The following is a 16,503-nucleotide window of genomic DNA, read 5'->3' on the forward strand; positions in this document are numbered from 1 at the left end:
GTGACTTTGGGCAAGTTGCTTAGCCTCTCTGAGCCTCACTCACTTCACCTGTGAAACTGCATCAATGGCCCCCACTCAGAGGGCTGGTGTGAGCATCAGTGAACCAACATTTATGGAGCCTCCTCTAAGTGCCAGCACTGGTCTGTCTCCCCGCACTGGAATATAAGCCTCAAGAGGGCAAGTGCTGTGTCCCCAACCCGGAGAACAGTGCCTGGTATGCAGATGTTAGAAAAGTTACAAATGGAGTAGGAAAGGCTCCTGAGAGAGGCAGCTGATGCATTTGTAGAGGTGAGCACGGGGTCCAGGAGTGTCAGAATGTCAGGTTAAGCAACCCAGACTTCATCCTCTGGGCAGTGGGGAGCTAGGATGGGTCTTTGAGGAAGGGTGGTTGTGCACTGTGTTAGGAAGGCTTCTAGGGTGCAGTGGATGGGTTGGCAGGGACAGAGGTTGTGGGATTGCGGAGGGATAGGACAAAGTAAGTTGACATGAGTGGATTAACTCCAATCTTCACTACAGAACATGGTGCAAATGTGCCGAATGAGTCTGTTGAGAAAGGGGCCATGTGCTGATTGATTTTTTTTGCCCTCTGTATCCACTTTTCCCCTTAGTTAATAGCGCTTGAAAAATTAAACGTCCATAGGGGTCACACTGGTGACGTCACTGCACCCCATGGGCTAGATGCGGAAAAGACAGACCGGTGCAGCCCACGGCAACCTGGGATGTGTCCTTCTGGTCAAATCAGGCATCCGGTGCCCCAGGCTGGGTCAGACACGGCCGAGTGCTGCCGGAGCCCGTGACGGGGCTGTGCTGTGCTATATTGTGTCCTGCTCTGAAAGTGGTGTGTTGTATGTGTTGTGTGTGCTGCAGCTCAAGGTGTTCAGCCAACACCTACCACGTGCCAGACATCAGACCGACTCAGGGGCCACGCCCATCAGAGGCGGGTCGCTCAGGAGCCACGCCCATCAGAGCCGGCTAGCTCAGTGCCTGGAGAGCAGATCACGGCAGCACAGGAGCCCAGGGGCTCCTGCAGGGGCTGCCTGGGGTCCCTTCACCCAAATCAAGAATGGAATGAAGAGCTCGCGTTCATACCTCCAGTTACCCTTTTCCCTTTGGTCACGGCCCTTTCACTCCTCAACCAAATGCAGTCAGCTGTGCCTGCCCTGCCCCTGCATCCCTTTTTCACACGCAATGGGAATCCTCACTTCTTAGTCCTAACCAGGGCCTCTGCTGCCTCGGACAGAAGGCACTTCTCCACCGGCTCCTTCCTCCAATTCTGTCTCCCTCTCCTTCGGTGCCATCGACTCCCACTGGTTATACTTCCTCACTGGCAGGATTCCTTATGAGCTGTAGGGCCTTCAGGCACACGAGTTAACCTTCCTGAGTCTCAGCTTTCGCATCAGGGAAACGGAGGTAATCGTCCCACCCGCAGGAGTGCGTGGGGTAAGAGATCTAAAGCAGTGAGCCTCCAAAGACTGCCAGACCTTGGGGCCGCCTCAGCTCCATCAGCACCACGGGTCCTGGGAACCTGGTCCCCGTGTGTTTAGCAGCACACGAAGCTCACACAGGACGCCGCACACACTTAGGAAAGCATTAGGTGTTCAGAGGTAACAAGTGGTACAGCTTCCAGGTCCAGTCCTCAAAGCAGTCGTCGTCACAAAATACAGCTCCAAAGTAAACCGGCCAGCCTGCGCCCCTGGTTACAAGAACCCGAGTTTAAACAGAAGACGGATGCTGGAGGAAGTGGGGACGCCTCGCTTTGGTTTGTGTTACCATTTGGCAGGGTGGGGACCTTGTTCAAATGTATGATTAGAAACAGTGGGCGGTATAGTGCGCCCGTAAGCAACCCCCCTCCATCACTGAGGGTTCGCCGGGCTATGAGAGTGTCCACGGGAAGACACCTCCACTTCACGGAAACCTGCTTTATGGCCAGCTCTCCAGCGAATGGGCCCTCAGAGGTGTCAGTGTGCCGACAGCGGGCAGGAGGGGTGGAGAAGTGGGAATGGTGGACAGTGGTACCCGGCAGGGTGCTTACTCCTACCTGCCAGGTGCCCCTCCCCCTACCTGCCTGCCCCACCCCTACCTGTTGGGCCCCTCCTCCTACCTGCCTGTCCTTTCCCCTACCTGCTGGCCCGTCTCCCTACCAACTGGGCCTCTCCCCCTGCCGGCCCCGCCCCTTCCCTGCCGGCCCCTCCCCCTACCTGCCTGTCTTTTGCCTTACCTGTCGGCCCCTCCCCCATCTGCTGGGCCCCACCCCTACCAGCTGGGCCCCTCCCCCCGCCGGCCCCTCCCCCACCTGCCGGCCCCTCCCCTACCTGCTGGGCCTGCTGCAGCAGCTCCATGCGCTCCCGCAGGATCTGACTGTCGAACTCCCGGCTCTGCCGCAGGATCTGCCGGCGCAGCTTCTCCACGGCGGCCTGCAGGTCCTCCCGCTGGCCCTCACTCAGCGCCTCGCTGGCCCTCCGCCCCGGCTCCTGTTGCAGCGCGTCGTACAGTGTGGCCTCCAGCTCCTGGATTTTCTGAGCGACCCACATGACACAGACAGTGTGAGGTCACAAGGTGGGGGGGGCAGGAAACCCCAGCGCATTGCAGCTGAGCGAGGCTGAGCTGGGGGATCTTGGGCCGGGTGGGGAGGCATGCCGGGGGCCGAGCAGAGTGGGGTGGGGTGATGGAGCCCCTTCCAGCCCCCTGCACACAGTTTTGAGAACGTGTCTTACTCTATTCAATCAAGATGCTTTGCTCTCTACAGATAAAGAAAAAATAGTCATAATCTCTCCTTAAAATATCTTATTCAAAAAGAGGTTTGATTGGGCTCATCTTTATTTTTATCCTTGGCTTCCAATTTACTGTCTCCAGCTTGGGAAACAAATCTCTCCTTTTATCTGGAGTAGCGTGGGAAAATGTGTCCCAAATTGCAGGCACTTGGCAGTTCAGCTGGCTCATTAGAAAAGCGATTTCAACCCCAAGCAACTGGGGGCAATGTCCTCATTGCTCCCTCCTCCCCGCAAGAAGCGAGACTCCCTTGGTTAGCAAAGCACATGAGAGATTAGTAGCCAATAAAGGGGATCTTTGTGAAAGCTCGGAGTTTTCATCCTGAGAGGAAGTTATTTCTTTTCAACTTCACAGTGAGACACTTAAATACAGTTACCTTATAGGAATATCTAGGGATGAAAGACAGAAAGTATTTCCTTCTCTTTCTCCCTAAGTCCCCACCTGAATCCCTTGCTAGGAATAGCCCCTTCTTTTCCCAAGATGTTATCAACCAACAACCAGTTTTAATGGAAACTGCCAGGAAGAGACAGGAGGTGGTATGAAGCAGGGGGTCAACACAGGGAGCGCTCTGCGCCTGTGGCCATCTGCTCCTGTAGCCCCCGCTTCAGCACAGCTGTATTAACTCCGCAAGGGAATTCCAGGCCCACCAGATCAATTTTAGCCAACAGGCACTGGCTTCCCCTCTCCCGATTCCAGCCATCACCCCAGGAAACGAGAAGGTGGGAATGTGTCCACTGACATAGCCAAGGGGCCCCCATGGAGTGGGAGATTGCCTGTGCCTGCAGGCTGCCCCCATTCAGCAGCCGAACTCCTAGGAGGCCCCCAAGTGGCCAGTTTCCAGCCAGGATCTCACCATCCAATTCCAGAAGCTCCACTGTGGCCCTGTGCCATCTTACTCTACATGATGACAAAGGAACACAGGTGTGCGTCTGGCACCTGCTGTCCTCGCTTCTGCCTGGGCACATGGCCCTGCCACCCTCGGGAGCATTTTACTTCCCTGACTCTTCAGGTCAGCCTCACCCTGATCACAGCTCCAACCTCAACATGTGCCTGAAATCCCACTTGAGGCTTTGGAATAGTCTTTTTCCTTTTTTTTTTGATGTGGATCATTTTTCAAGTCTTTATTGAATTTGTTGCAATTTTGCCCCTGTGGTTTATGTTCTGGTTTTCTGGCCTTGAGGCATATGGCATCTTAGCCCCCTGACCAGGGATAGAACCCACACCCCCCATAGAACCCACAACCCCTACAGAACCCACACCCCACATAGAACCCACACGCCCCATAGAACCCACACCCCCTACAGAACCCACACCCCCCACGGAACCCACACTCCCTACAGAACCCACACCCCTCATAGAACCCACACCCCCTACAGCACCCACACCCCCCATAGAATCCACACCCCCTACAGAACCCACACCCCCTGCATTAGAAGGCGAAGTCTTAACTGCTAGACCACCAGAGAAGTTCCTGGAATGTTCTTTGGGTAAGAAGGTTGCTTCTACCCAGCAACAGGATCAGCCTGCCCAGGGGTCTCCTCTACAGAACCAGGACTCGGGTAGGGCCTTTCTGCACATGGCACTTAGACAGCCAAGGGCAGACACTGAGTTTCCCAGAGTGTTCTGGGGAACAGCAGCCTTGGAAGACGTCCCTTGAGAAGAGGGCCCAAGAACCAGTGAACTTGACATATGACTTCCTCTGTTCCTCTTGGAGTCCCAGCCCATCCTTAAGCATATTAAGGAGCCAGAGGTCAACAAAATTACTCTCCCTCTTTTTTTTGGCCACAGGTTTCCACGTTATCCCCTGAAATTGTATTCCTCAGAACTTACTGGGGAAGCCCAGGGGAGGACAGAGATGGTGTATCATGCAGCAAGAAAGGGTATTTGCAAAAGGATGGAGACTAGATAGAATCAAGGAAAACCCAAAATAGTGAAAGAGAGGGAGAAAAGAATGAACATGTTCTCATTCTTTAGTTGCCCTGACCGCCATTACAACATTGTATGCCCAGAAATGACAATTGAGAGGAAAACGCCTTGTCGTGATGAGGCTCAAACCTTCCCGACCTTCTCCATCTGCGGCTCCCTGCCCTGGGGGTTCAAGCCTCGGAGCCTGGACATGAAGGGTCAAGGGTCACAGGGAGGTGGACTAGCCTTCACGTCCAGAATGTCCCGCCTGTGCTAAGTCCAGCCTCCTGCTCTCTGTCTTCATGGAAATGGGGATTGCAAGTTAATATTTAGTTGTTAAATCTGCATTTGTTAGGTGGAAAGCCACTTTGTCAAACGATTTAGCTACAAATGATCTGGGCAAAGTCTTGCTCCAGATGTTGCTACTCACTGCTTCTTCCTGAAAAAGCAGCCTTGAGCTCAAAGTTCCCTCTGATCGAGGGGACATCCAGGAAATGCCCCCTCAAAGCCATACGACTTATAAACCTGAGCATGGTCCCTCCTTACATTCATCATCTGGAAGCCCACAACTGGTTCTGTGACCCAAGCTTGATGCTGCACAGAACCTCATGACATATAATTCTTTTTCTGATGATCACCTGCCCTCCACTCGCTGCTTTACCTCTGTGTTCCTTTTTTTAAAAAATACTTTTGCCATGCCATGCAGCATGTGGGATCTTAGTTCCCCAACCAGGGATCGAACCCGAGCCCCTGCAGTGCGAGTCTTAACCACTGAACTGCCTGCGAAGTTCCACCTCTGTGGAACTGCTTTGTGACCGTCTCTTTTTGCTACTTATGGGAAAACTTGCTCTGGGCTTTAAGCATGTGAATAAATATTAATAAAAATATTAATAAGCAGAAAGTTTATTTTCCTTCATCTCAGATGATTACTAGAACTAAGTGTGTGTGCTGAGTTACTCAGTGGTGTCCAACTCTTTGTGACCCGGTGGATTGTAGCCCGCCAGGCTTCTCTGGCCATGGAGATTCTCCAAGCAAGAATACTGGAGTGGGTTTGCCATGCCCTCTTCCCGGGGCTCTTCCCAACCCAGGGATGGAACCCAGGTCTCCCACATTGCAAGTGGATTCTTTACTGTCTGAGCCACCAGGGAAGCCCAGAACTGAATAAGTATGCCCAGAGAAAATGATCATGCTAAGTAAATATTTTGGAAAAATCATGACTGACTTGGAAAAAGTGACCATTTATCTGTACAGTTATTTGGGTTGAAACCAGTCGAAACGTGGAGGCGGCACTGGAATCTCACCCACGCAGCACTTCATGAACCCCAGATTCACCATCAGCCCCCAAGGGAGAGCAGCCTGTACTGCTGAGTCTAAAGAACCAGAACATCCAACCCACTTCCGGTCCTACCAGGTAAGCCTGGTCTAGGGCTTGCTTCCTGTAGTCCAACTCCTCCTCCAGGTAGCCCTTCTGCCTGCTGAACAGGTCCTGAAAAAGAGGAGGTGCCCAAGGTCAAGATCAGCACGAGAACCCATCACCTGGCAGCTCTTCAGAGCCAGCCTACCCACATTCGCTGGAGGGTGACAGTCCCACCGAGGTGGGGACCCACCAGGTGCTCAGGTGAGAAAGGGTGTCAGGTCTGCCCTGCTCGCTCCTGTGTGAATCCCCAGCAGAAGCCTCCCAAGCCCAGGAACCTCCATCAAGCCTCTCCCCACTCTCCCCAGCTTTCTTCCTCTTGGGTGCCTGGCCTGGTTCCCAAGCCCGGGTTGCAGGAATCCTTCTGAAGACCATCTCAATAGTTCTCTGATGTGACTCTTTCTCCCCCTACCAGCAGCATCACCCACCTCCTGGGTACTCTTCCTGCTGGACATGTCCTCCCTACTCTCCATCCCCCCAGGCATGAGCTCTCCAGAACCCCAATATCTTCCTGTTACTGACTGGAGGGTTTCAGGGTTAGAGCTTGGCTACTGCAGCCACTTGATTTTAGAGCTCAGCTGTTGCAGCCACTTGGTTTTGTACAGGAGGAAACAGAGGGCCAGAGAGGACCAGTGCCTTGTTCTAGATGCCGTGGTTCACTGGTGATGGATGTGGACTAGACACCCAGGCCTGGGGATTCAGCCCAGGGCTCTTCCCATGCCACGCGCTGCTTCCAGGCCTCAGGCTCTTCCTTCTTCCCCTCACTTCTATTTGGGGAAATTGGTCTTTGAAAGCTCAAGAACCATCTCTTCTGGGCAGCCTTCTCCGACATCCCCAGGCTGGGTATGACAGATCCCGCTCTCTGCCCAGGGCTCCTGGTGAACAGCCACCATCACTGTTTATCAGGTGCCCACAGGTGCCAAGCACTGTGCGAAAATGGGCTATGCGTCCAGCATCTCTCATCCCTCCAGCGCATCAAGGTGGAGATGGCCATGAGGAAACGGAGGTCCAGTGTGTCTCTCCCAAACTCATGTCCAGGAAGGAGCAAGCGAACACTGGAGTCCCTTCTCTGTGTCTCGGGAGCCCCTGTTCCTTTTGCTTCCATATCACTGACCTGCCTCTCCTAAGGTTCTCATGCTGCACTGCGCCTGTCGGCTCCCACGCACATGTCCGCATGGGCTTTCAGGCTAGACCCTCCGTAGGGACCCTGTTATTCATTACTGAACGCCTAATCCTGTCATAGTTTCCAGGATCGCAGAGGCTTCAAAAATATGTATCAAGTGAATAACTGAGTGAATGGATGATGACCACACAGGATAGGGATGAGAGCAAAAGCAAAATTTAGAAATGCATGCAAATCATTATAAAACACACATAAATCCTTCCCGGGAAGCGAGTTATCTGCGCTCTGTCAACCCCCTCCCTCCTGGGGTTGGGACATGGCCTTTACCTTCTCCTTCTCCAGGTCTAGCATCTTCTGGGTCAGGGCTGCCTCCGTTCCCTCTATTTGCTTCAGCCACTGGAAAACAGCAGGGACACAGGGCGCAGCTGGTGAGAACCAGTGCCCGTCGTGGGGCCGCCCTCCTCGAGGAGGCTCCTGGCCCAGAGGGGTCCCCCCACATGTCCCACAGTGGTCCTTGAAATGGAATTTCACAGTCTGCACAGATGTTTCAGCTTCAACAGATGTTTGCTCAGGAACCACGGCTACACATGTGTGTATACGTACGTGAAGGTGGGTGTGAGGTGTGTGCCCAGGTAAGCCTGTGTGTAGAGGAGGTGGTGGGTATGCACAGTGGATGCATGTGGAAGGTTGCGAGTGTGTGCCCTGAGAGCCCCCCAGGTGGGCGGGCGAGCCTCCCTGGGTTCTACTGTGCCATGTACTGGTGGCTTCCCGTCTGGGACCTCATCCAGCTCACGACCACCCGGTGGAGGAGGCAGCATCACTCCATGTTGCAGGTGAGGACACGGCAGCTGAATTAGTCACTTGTCTAAGGTCACACAGGTGAGAAGCGGGGATTTTGAACCCTGCCTGCAGGTCTACACCCCCACAGCCACCCCCTGCAGCTACCTGGGGCAAGTCTGAACAGCCAGGGGCACTGTGGGGTGCAGGAATGAAGAGGGGTCTGGCTAGGCAGGCTGTGATGGCCTTAGAGTACCGACCGGGGCACCTGCATGGGCTGGTGATGGGGGTGTGTCTGCCCGTTCTCAGGTCTGGGCTGGGGGTGAGTGGGCACAGGCAGCTGCCCCTTAGATGTGGGCACACAGGTGTCTCTTTACGAGGAGCCCACCTGAGAGCCGAGGGGAGGCCCAGGTAACTGGGTGACACCCTGCGGGGGATGTTTTAGGGTGTCCAGGAGGGTCGGCTTTGACATCATGTGTGAATGTTCACCTCCTTGTTGCTAAAGCCCACAGACGACCTCCTTGCCATGGGGCCTGCCTGCCGCTCGCCTGTGGACTTTCCCCGTCCCAACGCCCCAGACCTCTTGTCTCCTCGTTTCTAAAGCCAACAGACGACCTCCCTGCCGTGGGGCCTGCCGGCCAAGCAGCTGGGCCCCTCCCAGGCCCCTTGTCCTCCTCCTCGGGCCATGGCCGCCCCTCCTGGACTCTCAGGGCCCTCAGAGCCCCTGTCCATGGTCATCCTCTCTCTCCTCGTGGGGTCCTCCTCCGGGGGTTCTCACCTCCCTTATGGGTTCTCCCTCTTTGAAATGTCTCTGAAATGCCCCCTTTAGTCCAGCCATGTCTCCCACAGTCCAACGCCTCCAGCCCCTGGGAAAGGGCTCACTGGACCCCCTCTATAGGGAAGAGCCCCACCTCACCTTGACCCCGGAAGGGAAAGCTGAGAGCGGGCATAGCTCTTCACCTTGACCCCGGAAGGGAAAGCTGAGAGCAGGCATAGCTCCTCTCCCTTCACTTCCCGTTGTTGGTTCTACCTCCTCTTGGTTTCAAAACCCCGCCCACCACTCTCCATTGCCACCGCCCAAGGCAGGTCCCCTCTCAGCCCCCAAGCTCACGTCTAACCCCAAATCCCCTTCAGCCAGTGCCTTCCCTCAGAAACACTTAGCATCTACTTGTGGACCTTCCCTGCTCCCACTTAAAGCCCCCCAGGAGAGCCTGGCGCTCCTGACAACGCTGGGGGAACAGCCCCGCCTTCCCTCACCTCAGGGCCTCTGCCCACCTCCTCTCTCTGCCCGGAACATCACCACTTTTCCCATCCCCAGCGTCCGCCCGGGTCTTCATAGAGCTAACACCTACTCAGCCTGTGGACCTGTGTTAGGTGTCGCTTCCTCCAGGAAGGCTTCCCTGGTGGCTCAGACGGTAATTTGCCCACAATGAGGGAGACCTGGGTTCAATCCCTGGATCAGGAAGATCCCCTGGAGAAGGCCATGGCAACCCACTCCAGTACTCTTGCCTGGAAAATTCCATGGATGGAGGAGCCTGGTGGGCTACAGTCCATGGGGTCGCAAGGAGTCGGACACGACTGAGCGACTTCACTTTCTTTCTTTCCTCCAGGAAGCCTGCCCTGCTTCCTGAGTTTGTGGGGTCCGAGGCCTTCCGCGGATCCCGGCACAGCACTCAGCTGACAGATTGCTTCTTTCCTTGTCCTGCCACGTGGGGTGTGCTCTATTGTTTCCTCACCCAGCACGGGGCCTGGCCTGAAGCAAGCCCCTGATAGTCACTTCCTGAAGGAAGGGGGATACGGGGCTGTGGAGGTCTGTAGGCGCGTGCTGGCTCCATAGCAGGAACAAGCCTAGATAAAGCTGCACCCACAGGGCCTCCCACTAGAGTTCACGTTAGCTGGGCCCCCAAGAGTGGCTACAGAGGCAGCCAGGGGAGCAGGTGCCCAACGCACCATTTCCTTCCTTAGACTAGGCTGAGCGGGTGTGTGGTATCTTAGAAACTGGGAAACATATTTTTGACAAGGAATGAAAAAGACTTTCTTTGTACTATCCTAAGGCAAGCAGTCATAAAATGAATAAACCAAAATGGAAAAAAAGTCCAGTTTCGAAGCATTACAACAAGCTGCTCTTTGCTTTTATAGAACATGATGTCCAGTTTTTTTTTCTTATTGCTAAGAAAAAAGATTTGCTATGCACATTATGCATAAAAAAACTAAAAAATTTGCTTTGTACATTAGCTGTGATATACTTAGTCGCTCAGTCATGTCCAACTCTTTCTGACCCCATGGACTGTAGCCTGCCAGGCTCCTCTGTCCATGGGGATTTTCCAGGCAAGAATACTGGAGTGAGTTGCCATGCTCTCCTCCAGGGGATCTCCCTGACCCAGGGATCGAACCGGGGTCTCCTGCATTGCAGGTGGATTCTTTACCAGCTGAGCCACCAGGGAAGCCCCCGCACATTAGGCACACACACAGAAAAACTTGACAGGTCCTTTCCAGCCACCGGGGGAGTAAAGTGAGGACAGAAGTGCTGGCCGTGGGCACCCGGGCATGTGAGGGCACAGATTTCATATCAGAGTCCCACCAGATGTCTATGGGGCCTCACCGTGGGCGAGAACTTGGAAGTTCAGGGCTGTGCCACCCTCCAGGAGGAAGAGGCGTGGGGACAGGGCACCTGCTGCCCCCAAAACCCTAAAGGAGAAGTAAGACAGCCCGCGGGGCACGGGGAGGGGGCCTCTCGCGGGAGGCATGGCCAGAGCACACCCCCACCCCAGTTGGCACTTTGCCCACCAGTGCAGGACTCTGGTCCCAGAGCCCAGGGGTGGGGAACTTCCTCCTCTAGAACCCAACCCTCCTTTTAGAGAAGGGTCCCAAGGCCTTAATTCTGGGCCAACTACTAGAAAACTTGCCTGTGACCTAAGCCACATTCTCCAATCTGTTGTTACCAGTGAGAGCCCGGATTTTTAAAAACTTCCATCTTTGACTGATTTTGACCTTGTGGGAGAAGAGAAGTGACTTGTGATCACTTGTGTTCTCTGCTCAGCCTCTGTGTGGTGATGAGCAGTGGGTCACAAGGCAACACCCCTGATCTTGGACTCTGCTGACCAGAGGCAGGTCTGGTGGGTGCCGAGATGGGCCAGACCTTCCAGAAGGAGCAGTGGTGGGTGCTGAAATGGGCCAGACCTTCCAGGAGGAGCAGGGCTTCCCCAGGTGGTGATGGGAGAAGGGCGAGCACCCGGGGCAGGACCCCATTTGCACACCCAGGTGGCTCTGGTGTCCATCTGCCAGTGCAGGGGACATAAGCAATATGGGTTTGATCCCTGGGTTGGGAAGATCCCCTGGAGGAGGAATAGCACCCCACTCCAATATTCTCACCTGGAGGATCCCATGGACAGGGGAGCGTGGTGGGCCACAGTCCATGGGTTGCAGAGAGTCGGACACGACTGAAGTGACTTAGCACCTAGCACCAGCACCCCTAGGAACGCCCAGGGCCATGCAAACCAGTTTAAGTGGCACTTCGCTCACAGGCTGTGAAAGGGGTTTCATGCTCTTAGAGAGAAAATTGAAGAGGACCTCAGTTTGGTCAGATACCAGAATGGAATGGCAATTTTCAAAATGACATATGACTTGGTTGAGAGGGGCTGGCTGAGGATGTCACTGGGGCTCTGGGTCCCACTGCCAGCTTTCCTACAGCACCCGTCAGCTCCAGGGTGTCCAGCTTGCCCCTGTTTGCCTAGGACTGTCCCCGTTTCAGCACTGAAATCCCACATCCCGGGCAAACAGGACACTTGGGCACCCTGGCTGACCTGTAGGTGCTTCCAGGGGTCCCACTGACCCACTTTTCCTCTGCGTGTGTGCTCTCAGCGCCAACTCTCTCCAAGAGGGAGACAAGGCACCTCCCAAATACTGGGCCTTCGATCACAGACACGCAGCAGAGAAAATGAGAAATGTCGCTGAGAAAATGAGAAGACATCTGTCTCTAAGTCCAGTCTCCACGGACTGTCCCAAATGGGGAGCTGGGCCCCTCTCACTGGCACAGAGTCCAGCTTCTAAGCGCCAGTCCTGGGTATTGTGCCAACCCTGGGTACCACCCCTCCTGCCGCCAACCCTGTGGGATGTCAGGGGGAGCTGGCAGGCAAGGGCGGCTGGCTCAGGTCTCTGCATTTAGGAAGCAAAGCATGGAGCTGGCCATCCATGGGACTTTACGGTCAGTGACCAGCAGGGGCTGCTATAGGTGGGCAAGGAGTGGGCGACAGGGTCAAAGTAGATAGCAGCCTCATGCCAGGCAGGCCCCATGTTCTCGGTGTACAAGGGATCTATGCCGCTCACCTTGCACAACTGTTGAGGAGCCCTGAGGGTCTGAGGCGAGGCCAAGGCTGTGAGTCTGTAAAGACCACTGCTCCATGTGGGGAGGAGCTTATTGGGAACGGTCCGGGTGGGAGAATTTGATACCTGGCAGAGGCTCTTCTCAGTAGGGCCGGGGACTCCGGACAGCCTGCCACCCTCCAAGACGCTCCGGAGGTAGAAGACAGGGAGACTCCCTCCCCAGGCCCACTGCTCCAGCCCCACCCTGGTCCCTGGCGTTGCCTGCTCTTTGCTCACCATCCTTATGCACGGATCAGTCACCTCTCAGTACCCAGCCTGGTCCCAGTTAAAAGTGCCGTGTCCTGGAGTCCTGACGTTCACCAGCAAGGCTCAGGGCTCAGGGAGATGGAGGGGCCGGCCTGCAGCAGCGCCTGTAGTTAGCGGGTGTGGGGCTGAGAGCCAGCCTGGGAAGGGCCTCTGGGGGACCAGGAGGGAGTCCTGGGTGTGGCATCACCACATCCTCCAGGCGTGCTGGGCGCTGGACAGTCAGAAGCAGTGCATGTTGGAATGAACATGGAATAAATTGAAAGCGCTTGTTGGGTTCTCTCCGTGACCCCCAGGAGGCTCCACTGTCACATTTGGCTCTCCTGCTGAGAGAATATTTTCGAAATGCACGACATATCCCTGTCACCTACCATCACCTGTATCTGAGGGGCCAACAGCCAGCCAGGTGTGAGTCCTCCTCACCCCCGCTCACCTGAGGACGCAGACTCAGCCAGGTACTGTGACAGTGACGTGGGCATCGCCACTTACCAGCTGTGTGACCTCAGCAAGGCTTAGCCGTAGTCTGTTGCCAACATTTAGGGCCCTGGGCACAGGGAAGGCTGGACAGGTGCTCAGGGGAAAACAAAAGAACTATTTACATTTTAAATACCCTCCCAAAGATTCTGGAAGGAATCCTGACTAAAATCATTAAGACTTCATCATTATAAAAATAGCATTTTAAAATTTAGCTCATGTTTACAAGAAAAAGATCCATAGACAAGACCACATTGAAAAGTTGGGTATGTCTTAAAACACCCTCAATTAATGTAAAAGGCAAATCAGTAATGTATTTTTTAATAAGTATGGCAAAAGTTATTATCTTTAGCATGTAAACCTCACAGAGAAGTCAGTAACAAAAACCATTATTACGACCAAATTCATATTAAATAAGTGAATAGATGAAGGCATGATTGAATGAAGCTATGAATGAATGACAAACAAACGCAATGGAATGTAATTACAATTCTCAAGGAACAAGAAAATGGATAATACACAAAAAATTCATTATCACTAGCACTTGAACAAATGAAAATTAAAATAATGATATCATATGATTTTTGCCTATCCTATCAGCAGAATTCTTAGTGGCCACATATGCCTTGCTGAACAAGAAACTGGCAGAGATAGTGTTCATGTAGAAGGTGACTTGGTACCATTTTTCTGGAAACGACTGGACAGTATCAAAGCTCTTAAAAACCCTCGGCCCAGTGATCCCACTTCTAGAATCTATCCTGTGGAAGTATTTTAAAACATAGACAGAAGTTTATGATTAAAGATGCTTGCTCATCGCTGCATGATGATAAACAGAAAAAAAGAGCAGAAATACTCCAATATGTTAACAGCGAAAGAATATTTAGCTGAGGGCGTGGCTGTAGGTAGAATGATGCAGGGCCGTTCGATCTCATGAGGGGAAGCTTATGAAGCAGGATTAAAAGCTAAAGTCAAGTATGATCCCAAAGTTTGTTTTTTTTCTTTAAAAAAAAGGGGGGGAGCATGGGAAAAAAAAAAAAACTGGAAGGAAATAAAACCAACTGTCGCAGATGGGTTTCCTCGAGGGAAGTTTTGATTTCCTTTCTCAGTCTCTAAGCTTTCTACCATAAGCATGAGTGACTTTCCCCTGGAAAACGAACAGGCATGCACGTGCGCATGCAAACGCAGACAGGAAACCAGAACCATGCTTCCAGAACAAAGCGAGACGCCAATGTACAGTTTCTTGTATGGTGCCAGGAAGCTTGGACAAGGTGTATGGACAGAAATGCCGCTGGGCTCTACCTTTTCACACAGGGCAAGCACAGTTCCAGCCTGGATTATTGCAACCTGTTCTTCATTTCTCAAATTCTAAAACACAAAAATGGGCAAGGGCGTTTTACACTGATCCCACATCCCGTGCAGACAGTCAGCCCTACGCAACTCTGAAAGCGGCCTCCCCAGGGTCAGCCCCAACTCACAGAAGTGACAGGTCTGAGGACCGGCCCTTCGGGGGTGGGGACACCTCACACAGCGTCCCCGAGCCTTTTAGAAACAGGGCCTCGCTCAAGCCCAGTCTTTTAAGAAGGCAAAAGTTGCACTTTGGGATTTCAGAGATCTTGAGTGCTTCCACTTTCTTTCCGGGCATTTATTTTTAGGCCTTTTTAACCCTCATCACTCACACGCTGTCAGGATGACCTAACTCCAGAACCCCACTTCTGACGGATGCGGACCCAGCCACCCACGCAGGAACATGGCCATACAAAAGCCTTACATTGTACTTAGTCGATCTCTTAAATCAGGAAGAAATTAAAATGAAAACGGAAACAAAAGCCACAACAGAGTACACCCGAATCAAAACAAGGACACGAAACCGGAAACCGATCGGTCATAGTTACCCCGTTATCGCCAAGGATATCTAATTTCTTCATAAGGTCAGAAATATTCACATCCTGGAAAAGATGTCCAAGGTTCATTTTGTGTGAGCTACAGAGGCCATCCACACCAATCTCTGGGGCCACAGCCCTCACTCCTGGGAAGACACCACTCCCTTCTTGTCTCTTAGTACATAAGGCCGGGCCGAGAGTTACTCTTGGTAGTCCCTTCAGGCAGAGAGGGCTGCTACCTGCTCTGTACTGGCTGAGTTTTACACCAGCACAGACAATGCTTTCTAGAAATTCTCACGGGATCCTGTGGGTCGGAAGGACCTCGCTGTGCCCGCGGGTCTAGCAGGATTCCAGGGTCACGGCCAACGGCTGTGAGAACCACCACAGCTCCCGCCTCTAGAACACTCAGCGTGCTCTGAGCACTTCACTGAGTCTTCAGGTTCATTATCTAGTTTAAAAACTGTCACACCCCTTTCACGATGTGGGTGTTGCCACTCAGATCTCCTAGATGAAGAGACTGAGGGTCAGACAGGCTCTGAGCCAGAGCCAGGAAGTGGCCAAAGTGGGGTTTGCTTTCAAGGCTGTATCCCAAGGCTCTGGTTTTTTAACATGAATACAAATCTGGTGACCCGGCTGGAGTGATAAACTCTGACTTTCAAAACAGAGTGGAGCGACAGGGGGGTTATCTTGTTAAAATCAGTTCTAGCCCTGGCACAGGCACACAATCCCCTTTCCAGCTGAGCCTGGCATTCAGGCGAGCGGGCCATGGCTGTAATAGAGTGGGGGCACCCCTCCCCGGGCACGCTACCTTAACTCCTTCCTGGCGACAGAACAGCTGGAGGGCGCTGCTGTTGTTCTCGGGAAAGGTGGTGATTTGGAGGTTAAATGCTGGCGACCTCCGCTCTCTCTCCTGGGGAAAAGATTTGGTTTAAAAACAGAACTTTATTGGATTATTTCACCACTTGTCATTTTCCCACGTTATTCAGCAAAAAACCAAGGAATTCCAGTTGGCAAAGGTGTTCCTAGTAAGCGCACACTCAGGCTATGGTCTCGTCCGTGGTGGAGACGCCGTCCTGTCTGCCCCGCAGCTGATCCCCTGCGGACACTGGGTTACTTCTTAGCCTAGTCAGCTGGGAAGAAACGGTTAGCGGAGTGTCAGGAGTGGACCTGTTGATCAAAGCCCAGGAAGTCACACAGTCATCATTAAATACTTGATGAAGAATAATCACGGGAAATTTCAATAGAAGTCATTGTTAGCTCACTTTATCCTCACACAACCCCAGGAGGTAGCCATGAACGCTTCCGTTTTGTGGACAGAGAGAAGGAGGCTGTGAGACAGGGTCCCTCCGAGGTCCCATGCGATTGAGTGGCAAGGCAAGACCCCAGACCCTGGCTTCGTATCTTTTTCAATACGATCTTCTGACTTTGTTCACAGGTTTTTTTTTCTGATCTGCACTAACCTTCCAATGATCATTCTACCCCTGCCTTAGACTGATAAATCAAATCTCAACTATTAAATAAGGAGAGCAAACATT

The 16,503-nt window shown here is 53.2% G+C and overlaps 1 protein-coding gene across 1 annotated transcript in view; it reads right to left on the minus strand.

Annotated features, from left to right (window-relative positions):
* JAKMIP1 (janus kinase and microtubule interacting protein 1) overlaps positions 1–16,503 on the minus strand; it is a 154,430-nt gene that overhangs the window by 9,030 nt on the left and 128,897 nt on the right. The window contains exons 14-19 of the mRNA XM_043906225.1: positions 15,777–15,878; positions 14,981–15,034; positions 14,388–14,453; positions 7,539–7,607; positions 6,083–6,160; positions 2,313–2,516 (exon numbers count right to left, since the gene is read on the minus strand). Of these exons, the coding sequence (XP_043762160.1) occupies positions 2,313–2,516; positions 6,083–6,160; positions 7,539–7,607; positions 14,388–14,453; positions 14,981–15,034; positions 15,777–15,878 (573 nt within the window). The remainder of the gene's footprint in view (positions 1–2,312; positions 2,517–6,082; positions 6,161–7,538; positions 7,608–14,387; positions 14,454–14,980; positions 15,035–15,776; positions 15,879–16,503) is intronic.

This window comes from Cervus elaphus, chromosome 6 (assembly GCF_910594005.1).
Source record: "Cervus elaphus chromosome 6, mCerEla1.1, whole genome shotgun sequence".
NCBI classification, from domain to species: Eukaryota; Metazoa; Chordata; class Mammalia; order Artiodactyla; family Cervidae; genus Cervus; species Cervus elaphus.